We start from the raw sequence: 15,341 nt of genomic DNA, 5'->3' as shown, positions 1-15,341 counted from the left end.
ATGGAATCTTATATCATCTAAATACATGTAGTCTTGATCCAATGCATCAAAAACAAACGCAAATGCCAAGTGTCATTTTGTGCTTAAATCCGAGGATGGACTTGAACCTCCAACTATGGACTCAGGAGCATGTGTTGTCAATTCAGCCAGTCTGACAATAATCAGATGGTGCTCACTTACTAGTGATATTAATAATATTATAACCTAGTGATAATCAACTGCCAAATGAAGGTACTGGTTTGTGTTACAGGACCAGCAACCAGATTTGTTAAGGGCCATTAGATTTTACAAATTCAGTTTAAACAAAATGAAGGACGTTAGCCCACAATGTTGCCAGACTCTTTGCGTGCTGGTCTCAGAAGAGGATCAGCTATCTTTGAGTGTATTCATGTATAGTCTTTTCTTTGACTGGAAAGCACGCAAACCAAAGCTTTTTCACTCTACCTCGGTGCACGTGACAATAATAAACTAAAAAAGATGAAAATAGTTTGTAGCTGCAACATGCACTACTTGTACCCAACAACAAGTCTGCTGCACTTTGCACTATCCAAAGCTCACAGCTGGAAAACAATCCAAGGGTTTCCATGTCAAACATCTGCAATCAACAAGCCATCCCACCAATACAGCCACCTTCCCGCAAGAAAGACAAGTGCTGCGACTGAGGATCTGCAGACTTGATGTGTTGGTTTGCATTTGCAAAGATTCACAATATCTTACTCCAGGTTGGAAACCCTGCATCCTTAATCTGTCAGGGCACATACATTTTACAGCCCATGTCAATGTGGATGTCTTAACTACCCCCAAGGGGTTGAGCAAGCCTCTCTGGCACATCAAAGCACTTATAGGCAACAAATGCCAGCAGTACCCTCTTCCCAAGAATAAATGGCAAGAATCAAGCAAAATGTCAGAATGCAATATTATTGCAGCAAATGCCTTTCAAAATAAAAACAGTTGACTACCCCTCCCTCCCAAGGGAATCATAAAAAACATTACCTGGTAACTGAAGCACATAATGGTAAGGCTCTAGTAGGATCTGTTCAGAAGTTCCTTTTTTATTCTCCATGGTTCTCAGTTGTTGGGACAAATGCAAATCTGTAACAAATATTTGTAGACAAAACATTAACATGTTGTAATAGAACTGCTACATTAACATGTTGTAATAGAACTGCTATTAATATTTCTTCCAAGAGAGAAATTGTTTTAAATTAGTTTCAGTTGCATGAACACAACTTGGCTGCAAAATGCGATTAATTAAAGACCAAATAACTTGTCAAGCCTCCAGAAAAATGTGGATTATTATATGCCTTTATTGGCATCAGCTGTAATGAAAATAGAATATTACTGCTGCCCTCACATACTACAGAGGAACAGCAAAACTGGGATGGGCCAAATTTTCACACTAAACTTTAAAATGTCCAGAGAATATTGTGCAATTTGAGATTGCTTGAGGATCAAGATAAAATGATGTCATTTTTGCAGCTTTAATGCCTGATATACAATTTGGAATTAGATTTATGCTGAATATGAAGCTAGAAAATGTTTTGCCTAGAATACCAGGCATGTCAACAACACTAAATATTCTATTCTCTGAGTAATCAAGACAACAGGTTTAAAATAATAAAATGGTCCAAAACAGATGTATGACATTCCAGTCTAGCAGTCTTACGCAATGTCAAACCTTAGTTTGCATACATGACCAAGACATGCTCAGCTGATTAAATCAATTGCATTGAAGTGTTAATCCAGATTCTGACATAAACCTTGGATAAAATTTCAAATATGTTTCAGAACCACACCACTCTTTACAAATTTCACAGGGTTCTAATGTGGTTCACACCAGCAATCACCTACAAGTATGAATTTGATTTTTCAGTAGCAGCTGTGGTTGGGGCAGAGGATCACTTCTCCCATCTTTAGCGTGACATCAGTTGGTATGCCAACATTTCCTATGTTGGGTCAGAGACTGCTGGCATTTTTATGGGATTATTTATGAGCTGTGAACAGGGAACAATATTCATTTTCATCTTCCATTACTACTAATAAGCATGCCATCCACCAAGGTTGATTTCATCATTTGAGACAAATCTCAACAGCCAAGTGTTCAGAACTTCATTTCCCCAACAAAATAAAACAAAGGCTTATATCTGTGGCAAATCCATGCTCACACCATACCTTGGCATTAATTATCCTTAACTGCTCCCTATTTAAAGCCTACCTCCAAAATGTGAATGAAAAACAAAGACATGCAGCATCCACGTACATCACATAAGACAACCAAATTTGACCAACCCAAGTAAACTTTTTTCAGAAAGTTGTTTCATGGAATGAATGCAATGAATTGTAAAATTAAGAAAGCATTTCTGAAAGCCCATGCAATTGAGGTCCATGTAATTAAAGGGGCCCAAGCAGTATAGAAAGGAAATTGGCTCAGGTTGAAAGCAGAGTAGTAAATTAGGTGTTTTTCAATGTTGGTAGTCTGGAGTTTCCAGTGGTCTTGGTCAACTGCTTTATTGTGGTGTATGATAATGGTTTGGGTTGAATGAGCACATAAAATGCAGATGAAACAAAATACACAAGTGTTAAGCAAAGTATCTTGGTACAATGAAACACAATAAACTAAATGGCATAGTTTTAAAAGATGGACAGGAATAGAAGGACTGATTTACATGTATTTTATCCTTGAAAGTTGAAAGGCATGTTAAGAGCAGTAGTAAAACAATGAGATCCTGAGATATATATATAAACAGAAATAATGCAAGAGACACATTGAGCAGATACAAAACACTGGATGGGCTAGCACTTAAGGGCCTGTCCCACTTCGGCGATTTTTAAGACGACTGCCAAAGTCACAGCAGATGGCCGAAAAACCTTCAATTTTTTTAACCCGATGACTATGTCTACAACTCCCCCTACGACAAGCTACAACAACCTACCACCTAGGCAACGACAACCGGCGACCCAGTCGTCGCGACCTAGGACGTCCACCTACGACAGCGACAAGCTACGACAACCGAAGTCAACCTATCTCCACCCTCGACAAGCTACGACCCTGTCAGGTCAGAACTGATGACAACAGTAGCCATTTCACATAATTTGGGCGCAAAAATGGGTTTGGGTAGGGTCTCCGATCATTCAGCATCATGACTGCCAGGAAGCAACATATGATGGCATTGCTCTTACATCAAATGCAAGCCCTGCTGCTTGCAGCAGCCTTCATGCTTAAAATTCTGCAAGACAGAAGGACAAGAAGAATGGGGAAGAAGAAGCCCAAGAAGAGGTCTGTGTGGTTGAAGCCCTTGTCCCTGAAGAGACCCAATGCAGTGCAATGTCAAAATAAATGAAAATAGTTCACTTTTCAATGCAGTGCAATGCTTGTGTTTGTGTTTGTTTTATTGGTCAAAATAAATGAAATTTAAATATTTGAAAGAGATGCCACGAGAAACTACTCTGAAATACAATAACTTCAAACATCAATCTTTGGTCAAAATATCCAAAATCTACTTTATTCAAACAAACAAAATTCTTATAAAAGGTGGATCAGCGACAACCAAAGACACCTGGCGACAACCTACGACAGCACCCACGACAGCCTACGATCATTGGCGTCAAGCCAGCTGTCGTCGAAAATTTGAGCAGGGAGAAAATTCCGCAGCGACCCGAAAAAAGCTACAATTCATTGGAGACTATCATATCATATATATACAGCCGGAAACAGGCCTTTTCGGCCCACCAAGTCCGTGCCGCCCAGCGATCCCCGTACATTAACACTACCCTACACCCACTAGAGACAATTTTTTACATTTACCCAGCCAATTAACCTACATACCTGTACGTCTTTGGGGTGTGGGAGGAAACCGAAGATCTCGGAGAAAACCCACGTAGGTCACGGGGAGAACGTACAAACTCCTTACAGTGCAGCACCCGTAGTCAGGATCGAACCTGAGTCTCCGGCGCTGCATTCGCTGTAAAGCAGCAACTCTACCGCTGCGCTACCGTGCCGCTACTACTCACGACGATGCCCGCGACAGCCTAGTCGCCGGCAGTTGCCTTAAAAATCGCTAAAGTGGGACAGGCCCTTTAGGCCCTGCATACAATTTTTGTTGCTCCACTTCAGTAACATTAAAATGGGTCATCGAGGACACAGAAAACATTTTGTGGAGATGAGCATTTTCAGCTGCAAGATTACAGGCAAGGTTGTTTTTCTTGGAATTTGAAAGAATATTGGTGATTTACAAAATTTGATTAGACAGAGTAAGTAGAGGGAAGAAGACAAAGAACCAGCGACAGAACGAATTTTGGGAAAATGCCAAGGGGCTGACTGAGGTTCTGGAATTCACAGCATTGCAGCAGAAACAGAATCAGTGCATTCTGAAAGGAATTGGAGAGACAAATGAATAATTTGTAGGTCTATGGGAAAGAGCAGTGCAATGGAACTGAAAGAATTGCTCCTCAGATCAAACAGAAAAGGCGGCTGTTTGGACCATTGCCCGAGTCTTAACAACTTTATGCTTCAACAATTCATGGAGCCTACACCATGTCTTGCACTATTGTACTCCATTGTTGAAACAGTGCCCCAATTTGGTCAGAAAAGTTTTGTTTTCTCCCAGCTACGAAGCTGCTAGAATTACATTGTTAAAACTGGCAAGTAGCAGCTTTATCTCAAAGTTTATAAACTAACCGTTGATTTAAGAAAAGGGAAGTTGGGAGCCCACATATCAGTATTCATTGTGTAGGAAGGAACTGAAGATGCCGGTCTACACCAAAGATAGATACAAAATGCTGGAGTAACTCAGCAGGACAGGCACCATCTATGGATAGAAGGAATGAGTGACGTTTCAGGTCGAGACCCTTCTTCAGACAGGGCAGAGGGGAACGTGAGGTATGGAAGGGCAAGGTGTGAAAAACGAGTGATTAAAGGGGACGAAGCTCAAGGAAAATGTAGAATAGATCATTGTTAGCTAGGGGAATGGGGACAACAAGGCATACAATGTAAAATATAATCTGGAGGACAGTCAGACTGGGATCAAAGTTGAAGGGTCTCGACGCAAGACCCATCCCTTCTCTCCAGAGATGCTGCCTGTCCTGCAAAGTTACTCCAGCATTTTGCATCTATCTTCGGTATAAACCAACATCTACAGTTCCTTCCTTCTCAAAGGAATCTTGGATGTCAAATGTGGCATTCCTTGTTTTTTGTTGTAAATTTGCTTTGTTGGAAAGTTATGAGAGGCAAATACAAACACTACTAAAAATGGTAGCATGAAGCAACAACCAAACGAAATTCAAACAGAAAAGATGTATGGAATACGAGGGAAAGTGATTTACAAACAATTCACTTTTAGAAATACAAGTTTTGAAAACAATTTCAGTTTAGCACATCCCCTTTTTGGATTTTATATATGTATTATGATAACATTGTGCTTTTTGAACCTTTGGTCCAAACTGAGATAAAGTGCATGAATTAGGGTAGAATATGACCTTTTAACATGAAAGCAAGGAAAATAATATTTTACATTGTCTGTAACTGAAATTTAATACGAATCTCAACTTTAAATTATCTTCAAACAGAGCTGATGGAGAAAAGATGCCATATTTTACAAGTTTGCCAGCTCAGTTAGACATTTTTGCAGAAATGGCTTCAAGAATTGGTTCTTGCTCAGAAACAACAATCTCTTGCCCACTCCCCCAAAAATCCAAGTTCTCAACAAAAGAAGCATTTAACCAAGCATATTTGTATAAATCAATGTCTGACCTTCTATCCAAATAAACTAACATTGGTTAAATAAACTAACGAAAAAAGCGAGCAGAACCCCAAGACAGGCAACTACATTGCACTGCTTGCCAAGTAAAGGAACTCCATCTTTGCTTTGTTCATTTTTTACATTAAATATAGAAACACAGCTTTATTCTTTGTGGGGAAATGGCACTAAGTTTCAAACAACTTATTCACAAAATGCTAGAGTAACTCAGCAGGTCAGGCAGCATCTCAGGAGAGAAGGAATGGATGATGTTTCGGGTCGAGACCCTTCTTCAGATTGATGTCAGGGGGCGGGACAAAGGAAATATATAGGTGGAGACAGGGAGATAGAGGGAGAACTGGGAAGGGGGAGGAGAAGAGAGGGACAGAGGAACTATTTAAAGTTGGAGGTCAATGTTCATACCGCTGGGCTGCAAGCTGCCCAAGCGAAATATGAGGTGCTGTTCCTACAATTTACAGTGGGCCTCACTATGGCACTGGAGGAAGCCCATGACAGAAAGGTCAGACTGGGAGTGGGAGTTGAAGTGCTCAGCCACCGGGAGATCAGGTTGGTTAAGGCGGACTGAGCGAAGGTGTTGAGCGAAACGATCGCCGAGCCTGCATTTGGTTTCGCCGATGTAAAGAAGTTGACATCTAGAGCAGCGGATACAATAGATGAGGTTGGAGGAGGTGTAGGTGAACCTCTGTCTCACCTGGAAAGACTGTTTGAGTCCTTGGATGGATTTGAGGGGGGAGGTAAAGGGACAGGTGTTGCATAGTCTGAAGAAGGGTCTCGACCCGAAACATCACCTATTCCTTCTCTCCTGAGATGCTGCCTGACCTGCTGAGTTACTCCAGCATTTTGTGAATAAATACCTTCGATTTGTACCAGCATCTGAAGTTTCAAACAATTCAATTTTGAAAAGCTTGTTCAGATCAACTTTCCAGCAAGCTAATACTTTACCAGCACATTACCAGAGTAAAGCAGAATAGTGGGAACTATAGGCCAGTTAATTTGCCTTCGGTGGTTGGTAAGATTTTAGAGGCCATTATAAAGGATGAGGTTACGGAGCACTTAGAAGTGCACGATAAAATTTGCCAAAGTCAGCATGGCTTTGTAAAGGGGAGGTCTTGCCTGACAAATTTGGTGGAATTCTTTGAAGTAGTAAATAGCAGGACAAAGGAGAGTCAGTAGATGTTGTAGACCTAGATTTTCAGAAAGCCTTTGATAAGGTGCCACATGGGAGGCTGCTAAGATGAGAGCCCACGTTATCAAACGTCAGCATGGATACCAGGTTGGCTGGATGGCAGAAGGCAAAGAGCGGCAATGAAGAGTTTTTTTTTTGGTTGACTGCCAGTGACTAGCGGCATTCCGCAGGGCTCGGTGCTGGGGCCGCTGCTCTTCATGTTGTGTATTAATGATTTGGATGAGGGGATTGAAGGCTTTGTGGCCAATGATTCAGCCAGGAGTGCAGTGTTTTAGTTTTTTAGAGTAGTTAATAATTCACCAGCCAAACCTAGCTCTTCGATTGGACACCAGGAGGCTGGGTTAGTAAAACTCACTAGGTATGCTCATATTGAACTATACAATCAACTAGAGTTGAAGGGGAATTTGCCTTGGGGCAGTGGGGGTTGGTATGGAAACGATTTAAAGTAAGAGCCAGGAAAAAAGTTAGAGATCCGCACATTGAATGTTTTCTTAAAATTGAAGAGCCAATTAAGTGCTTTTGTGAGGTGATCACAGAAACAAATAAAAAGCTGCTACAGAAAAAAAGTCTTTCTTCTTTATCAGACAGAAATCCTGTAACGAATGCAAACTTCTCGGCAGTTTGCTTTGCAGACTCAAATATGCCAAGTTTCCAAATGACTGACATGCTGATGATGAAAGAATCCCATCATATTGAAGCATGATGTTAATTTGCTTATTTACTCAAAATATTTCAAATACATTAGGAATTATATTATCAGAAAGATTCTGGCTGCACAAATGTCTTCATTCTCAAAGTGTAATCTTAAATTGGCTGCTGCAATTTTTTATCCCGCATAAAAGGCAGCAAAACAGCTAGGGCCATTTGTTGCATTCAAATAGATACTTTCTTGGAGAAAATGCAAGGAAGCGGGTTAATACTTGGTTTTGTAATTTCAGCCAGTGTACCATATAAATCTGAAAACAATGAATAATGTTGGTTTGGGAGGAGGTGAGTGGAAAAAGAATGGGAATATAAAGTGAAAAATTGATGCGAGTCAGCATCTCATGAAAGACAAATGTTGTATTATTAGATGGTCACAGGGATACTCAGAAATTTATTGGAGAATGAGAGTGCAGTGCACTGGGTGAATCTATGACAGATTCAGACTATAAATTGCACAGAATGTAGGCTGGAAATGATTGAGATTGAAAGGGATTAAGAATAGCAAAAATAATTCTAAAACCTGTCAATAGTGACTGATGGGTTACACTGCACAAAGGAAATAGACTATGAACTGGAAATTACAATCAATAGAGCACAAATCAGAAAAGTCATTGTTCAAATGGTCCTGCGTGTTATTTGGTACTTGAGAACTTCATTGCACATTTGCACCTTCAGAACAATATCCTTGCCTTTGTTTTTAACATTCCAAACAGGGCAACAGTGCAAATAAATCAGTTTAGAAAAAGCAGCGAGTCTTCATCAACAAATCATTTCATATTTCCCTTATACGAGACGAGGCCATATAACCCATCAAGTTTTTGCCAGCTCTCAGAGCAATCACATAAATCCTCACTTGTTTCCCTGTGATCCATTTTATTTTATATGCTCACTAACTCAACCCTATGTACTCTTTTGCTCTCAACTACAATAAGGGCAAATTACAATGGCCAATTCATCAACTAGGTTTTTGGTTTATGGGAGAAAACTGGAATAGACTGAAAGCAGACACAGGGAGAATGTGCAAACTCCACACAGATAGCACTGGAGAGCAGGAGCAAAAATAGGTCAGTGAAGCTGAAGCAACAGCTCTGTGCAGCATCCTAGTGAAGCAATGAATCAATTAAGCTCCCAACTCGACTAGAATTTCTAGAAGTTTCTTTTTCACTTAACCACCCCAAAGTATAATCAACGTTCTGTTGATGTACAATTCAATACTGTCTCATCAGGGGGCTATTTTCTTGGTTTGCCATTAAGGCACTGTATTGAGTATTTGGGAAGATTTACTTGTTAGCAATTTCCTTAATTAGGCAACACACCCAGCATTTTTTTCTTCAGTAGAGAAAATGCCAATTTCTCAACTTTATTCTTCACCGACTTCCTTGGACAGGCCGTCTAGGTTTTAAGTAGTTCTACTTCAATTGGAAAGGATCAGTTGAGAAAATAATCTTTGGGACTCCCACTGGATGTCACGATTGACGAAGTCCAGCAAGTAATGGTCCTAATTAACTGGCGGCACAGCAGTAGAGTAGTTGCCTTACAGTGTCAGATAGCCAGAAGGGTGCTATCTGTACGGAGTTTGTACATTCTCACCGTGACCATGGGTTTTCTCCGAGGTCTTCGGATTCATCTCACTCTAAAGACGTACGGGTATGTAGGTTAATTGGCTTGGTATAAGTGTAAAGTGTCCCTAGTATATGTAAGTGTTAATGCAGGGATCGCTGGTCGGCGCGGACTCAGTGGGCCGAAGGGCCTGTTCCCGCAGTATATCTCTAAAAACTAAAAAAAGGGTGCAGCACAAACAAATGACCGTGAACATATTGCTGCACCAGCAGACTGCAATCCAGGTTTTCTTCTGAAATCCAGCAGTGTGGAGAACTCCTCATTATGACCACAAGAATATCACAAGATATCAAAACGTTATCTTCCAATTTGGAGTTTAAATACTTCAAGCTGGTTTCCTGCAGCAGTGCCAAATCTGTGATCTTTTTCACTTTGCTTATTTCCAGCATAATTCAATGGCGTGAATTTTCTTTCCTAATGTCTTCAACATCAAATCAGCAATCATTGTCATTTGTTCAGGAGGAAAGAATGTTCTTGGCCCAGTCCCACTGAGGGAATTCCCTGTCAATGCTCCACATGTTCCCATTATAATCAGCAAGTATTACAGTACCAAAGCAAGGATCATAGAATTAGCTTTGAGTGTCAGGATAAAGAGAAAAAGCAAAAGAAGCTATAACAAGTCCAAGATGAATTACTTGTTACCAATATGCATTAATGTAAGAAAATAACTGCAGATGCTGGTACAAATCTGAAGAAGGGTTTCGACCCGAAACGTCACCTATTCCTTCTCTCCTGAGATGCTGCCTGACCTGCTGAGTTACTCCAGCATGTTGTGAATAAATACCAATATGCATTAAGTCTATAACGTTGTTTTAAAGTGCTTGTGATGGCCTTATATTATAGCTGCACTAGAACATTTGTAATGATCATTAACAAAGGTTGTAAAGAGAATACATTTTAATACCAATACCACATGTTGTAAAATGGAGAAGCAAAGCACAATGACCAGTTAAGTAAAACACTAATGCCAACTGCACCGAATGGGCTTAAATAGGAGGATGTTTACAACTTGCAGGATGAGAGATCCAGGGCACCAATTTAGATTGTAGTGTAATGGTGTAAGATCACCTGGGACAGAACAAGTCAATTAAACCTACCAGGAACATGCTAACAAAATGCAGCACTTAATCAGTGTTCTGTTTGTGCGAGAGTAAATAAGCACAAAAAGGAAATGGTTCAGAATGCTAATACGAAATATATTTATTAGGAAAGAAACAGGGTCACAATATCCCGGGAAACTAGAAGTTGTCAGGTCATTTCAAAGAGAAAAATAATATAGAATATGGGATTACAGAGAAAGAACAAGAAGCTGCAGTAAACACATCAAAATAAGAGACCACAGTCCCTCGGGGACAAATCCAAGGTTTCAGAACAGACCGTCTATTCTGAGTGTTACTTCATTGTACTGGATGCGACTGACTTAATAAAGCTGTGCCTCTGGTCAAGTACCTTTATTTGAGGTGATTTGTTGTAGTCACAAACAAGAAAGCAGTTTGATTAAATTGGAAATGAATTGGCAAATGCAGGGAAAGGTAGATAGAAAGGAAAAACATGCTCAGGTAACCCATTTTGCAAGTCGGATATGCAGACACAAATTGAGATCCCACATGGCAGAAGATGCCTGCAGAGGTGGGTTAGCCCATAGGAACTAATTGTTTGGAGAAGCATTTATACCTTGTTTGCCATAACATCAGCTTTAGGGTCAGAGTTCATACAGCACAGAAATGGACCCTTCAGCCCAACTTGTACATGCTGACCAAGATGACCCATTTACATAGGTTCCATCTCCCCATGTCTGGCCCATAATCCTCCAAATCTTTCCTATCCAGTTAGTTACAGTTTAGTTTATTGTCACGCATACGGAGGTACAGTGACCTGTCCATGTACCTGTCAAAAATCCTTTTAAATGTTATGGTACCATAAAAAAGTTAAACATCCTGAAAGAAAATGAATACTCTCCGTGTCTACATAATTTTTTTTTACAAGTTTTCATTCTCTTCCCCACAGAAGCAGTGAGCAACTCAAGTGGATGGAGACAGCAGATACAATATTACCCACTTGTGGCAAGTCTAAAACTTGGCAATTATATACAACTTTGCCAATTATATACAACTATGGGAAACTTTGCCAGATTATTTCATGCATTACTTTAACATAACGTCACAAAATATAGATTGAATTGCATGAAAATGTTCATGTAGAATTGTAAAATAGGTACCCACTTGTCCGAGGAACAAGAAACAAAACACAAATTTCAACCAAGGCCACATCAGCTGCATTAGCATGTTTATGATGTTAGATTTCTATCACATTTCATTTTGTTTGCATTTAACTTTATTACCGACTGGTGCAGTCATTGCATGCTTTGCAAATTACACCAAGACTGGAGGTCACAATTTGCTTAGAGGACAGATAAATGCATCTGACAGTTCTTGGAAGTACCAACTAAACAAGCTGTTGGAAACAAAAGGGTTTTTTGAAGTGCATATTACAACAAAATGGCTGACTAAATACAAGCGTAAGAATATAAAAGGGTCAGTGGCAGGGAATTGGCAACAAAGAAGGATAAGGGTTGCAGTAGTAGATGAACAGAGAAAATATAAAGCAGACAATTTGACCGCAGTGGAAGTGGACAGTAATGTAGGCAGGAAGGAACTGCAGATGCTGGTTTAAACTGAAGACAGACACAAAAGGCTGGAGTAACTCAGCAAGTCAGACATCATCTCTGCAGAAAAGGAATATATGACGTTTTGGGTCAAGACCCTTCTTCAGACTGAGAGTCATGGGAAAGGGGAGCAAGACATATAGGCGGCACTTAGAAGTTAACGGAATATATACAAAAAGCAACGTGCCATGGCAATTGGATATACATAGACACTGAAGGGTTTATCTTCATGATTTTACCAACTCATTTTTGAGTTCAATGTGGTCTCACCAATGACTTGATGAGTTGCAATACATCCCAACTCTTGCACAAATGCCCTGACCAATGAGAAGGAAAGTATGCCACACATTGTATATCACTGAAGAAACACAAACGCAATGATGGTCCAATTCTATACTGCTATCATTGAGTCCATCCTCACCTACTCCATCATGGTCTGGTTTGGCTCAGCCACCAAGCACGACATCCGGAGGCTGCAACGGATCGTTCGCACAGCTAAGAAGGTTGTTGGCTGCAACCTTCCCCCCATTGATGAACTGTACACTGCAAGGGCCAGGAAGCGAGCGGGCAAGATCATCTCTGACCCCTCTCACCCTGGTCACAAACTCTTCGAAGCACTTCCCTCTGGAAGGTGACTCCGGACTGTCAAAGCAACCACAGCCAGACATAAAAACAGCTTTTTTTTCCCACGAGTGATAGTTCTACTCAATAACCAAAGTCTGTAGTCTCTTTTTTGCTCTGCTTTATTTTCACCCACATGTTTAGACTGTAATGTTGTATCCTTATTGTTTTGATGTGGTTATGCTTTATTCTTAATTGTTTGCTGTATGTTTGTGTTGTCATTTGTGAGCGGAGCACCAAGGCACATTCCTTGTATATGCATACTTGGCCAATAAACGAATTCATTCATTCATTCAAAAATGCATCCACTCGAGCTGCATGCAACAATGTTAGCAACCCGACATCAACCCTACTCTGCAGGCAAGCCCATGGAAACAAAACTGCAATTCCATCACCACACAGCTCAGTACAGAGTAAACTACTGGAGCGTTGTGCTGCCTAATGGGGTTGGGTGTGGGCAATCTGTCAACCTCTGGTGCAGCTGCTGCCTGATCCCATTAACAGTACACACTCAGTCCTGGCCATGATGCACTCCTCCTGAGCCTTGCATCTCAGTGCTGAGCAGCAGCAATACGCCGCAGTCCAGTGAACACCAACTCCCTTAACCAGCACATTGTTTTGGTAATTCACTTCACACCCAGCCATGCAGCTATGAGATCAATTTAACAGCAGAATGCTGGACTCAAATTCTCAGCAAAGCAGTGCCATCAGCAACAACAAAACAGTGTCACTACCACCAGCACCCTCCCTCCTGGGAATGCATCTTGACACTGAGATACCAGTGAAGGTCTCCCAGGTGCTTGATGTCACAACATTTGCAGTTGTTGCATTTAACATCTTTGGTTTCCCTTTTTGTGCATTTGTAGATTTTATGTACAAGTTTTCGAGTTAACCACGGCTATTTTTGAAAAAACAGAACTCTGATTTTTGCAAGGGTATAACAAGTTCTGAACCACAGCAAAATTATTGTTTGAACACCTCCCACTGTTCTATTTTAGTTTTGCACATTAGCAAATTGTCCAGTTAGTGTCAAACATTGTTCCAAAATATTCACTGTGTACAGACCCAGATTAGGACAATGAGAGATGAACACTCGGCTCTTAACCGAAAAACAACGCTAGTGACTTGAGGGGAAAGGGTATTCAAAACAACACAAAAGGATCTTTACTCATCCATATCATTGAACAGAAGTTACACTTAACTAAATTTGGAACTCACTGCCTCATTTTTCTCCTTCTCAAATGTTACATCGAAATCAAATAATATTATGATCATTATTTCAATATTATTAGATGTGAACATTTAACCAATTTTTAATTACTTAATAGTAAATTTAATAGAGCCAATTCCTTTGTTGGATTTACGACATTGTTGCATGAAATAATTCAAAAACCCACTACTCTTCAGACATAGGGAGACTGTTTATATAAATCTATATGAAACTAAAACGACCTACAAACATAGCTAAATACAAATACAGGATCAGATGGAATGATTTGACCTGTGCGAGATAACTATTACAGAACTATATGTCTACAGTTAGCTTCACATCATTGGATAGAGGATAAACAAAGAACGCAGTTTTCTGTCGAGTGTTCAAATGGAGGAAGATGACTGAGCTACGAGTAATTCTCCCCCCCAGCCCCCAAATTCCCATGTCAGAGGATTTGAAAACAGTAGCAGGATGAGTCATACCACCATTAAATAAACTAGAAATAAAACCTAGAATCACTGATGAATTCACAAGGAAACTAAGGAAAACTAGCATGCAGTTTCACTATCACATGGGGAAATTGGAAAGATACACAAAAGAAAGCTAGATAAGCGAGGAATAAAGGGTTATATGTGGCTTGGCATAGGAGGATGCTTTATAATTATTTGTAATTTACAGTAACATACCCCTCACGGACTTCATACTTTCAAAAGAGGTGTGAATGAGAAAGAGGAAAAATTCAGTCTGAAGTCCAACAGAAAAAAAACTTAAGTATAGAGTAAGCAGACCATCTGGAGTTTGGACTCTTAATACCGCTTTCAATCAACAATGTGCAGTCTGTAACTAGTTTCTCACTACATAACTGAAATGAAAACCTAACCTTGGTTGTCTCAACTCTCAAGCACGGTCTAGTTAACAGTCAATTGCTTTGACAAAAAAGTCGCTTAATTCCCAACCTGTAGTTCAAGCTAGTCACTTGTCACATTTAATGTACTTTTGTATTAAACATGGAATCCAGCTTTCATACTATTATGTATCACAGATGGAAGCATTATTTAAATTTACTCGCACAACATTTTCTCTTACTGCACAAAATACATTTTGAAAAGTGAACATCATAGCAACTAGGAGGCATAGTGCAAGAGCACATTATTCAACATTGGCAATCAAAATTATTGCAGTGCTTAGATTCTGTCCACTCTCAGAAATCACCACTTCAACCTTTTTTAAAAAGGGTCTAAGAACATTCAATTTCCAGGCGCAGGTTTGTGTCAAGACTACAGTGCAAACTTGAAACAGTATCAGAAGAGAGTGTCTGCAGTCCACTTGATCTTGCCACAAAAAGCCAGAATTTCAAACACCAGCTGAACTTGCAAGTGCCAATCACTGCAACAACACAATTATTTTGTATAGTAATAAAGAAACAGACCAAAAAACTTTGTTTAAAAAATTAATTGCAGCAGTCACAAGAATAAGATCCCCTGACAAGTGTACTTCAAATGACTGATGCTTTGGAAACAAATACTCAATTAAAAATAAAGGCGTGTCCAAGCATTAGTTTTGGTTTCCCTTAGC

At 40.0% G+C, this 15,341-nt stretch overlaps 1 protein-coding gene across 2 annotated transcripts in view; it reads right to left on the bottom strand.

Annotated features, from left to right (window-relative positions):
- Positions 1–15,341, bottom strand: part of ggps1 (geranylgeranyl diphosphate synthase 1) — a 60,021-nt gene that overhangs the window by 32,579 nt on the left and 12,101 nt on the right. For both annotated transcript variants that reach the window (XM_078399115.1, XM_078399116.1), the window contains exon 2: positions 994–1,092. In XM_078399115.1, coding sequence (XP_078255241.1) covers positions 994–1,063 — 70 coding nt within the window. In that variant the 5' untranslated portion in view covers positions 1,064–1,092. The remainder of the gene's footprint in view (positions 1–993; positions 1,093–15,341) is intronic.

The sequence above is a fragment of the Rhinoraja longicauda genome, chromosome 5 (genome assembly GCF_053455715.1).
Source record: "Rhinoraja longicauda isolate Sanriku21f chromosome 5, sRhiLon1.1, whole genome shotgun sequence".
Lineage (NCBI taxonomy): Eukaryota > Metazoa > Chordata > Chondrichthyes > Rajiformes > Arhynchobatidae > Rhinoraja > Rhinoraja longicauda.
The sequence above is the reverse complement of the archived record's forward strand: the minus strand, read 5'-3'. Positions and strand labels throughout refer to the sequence as shown.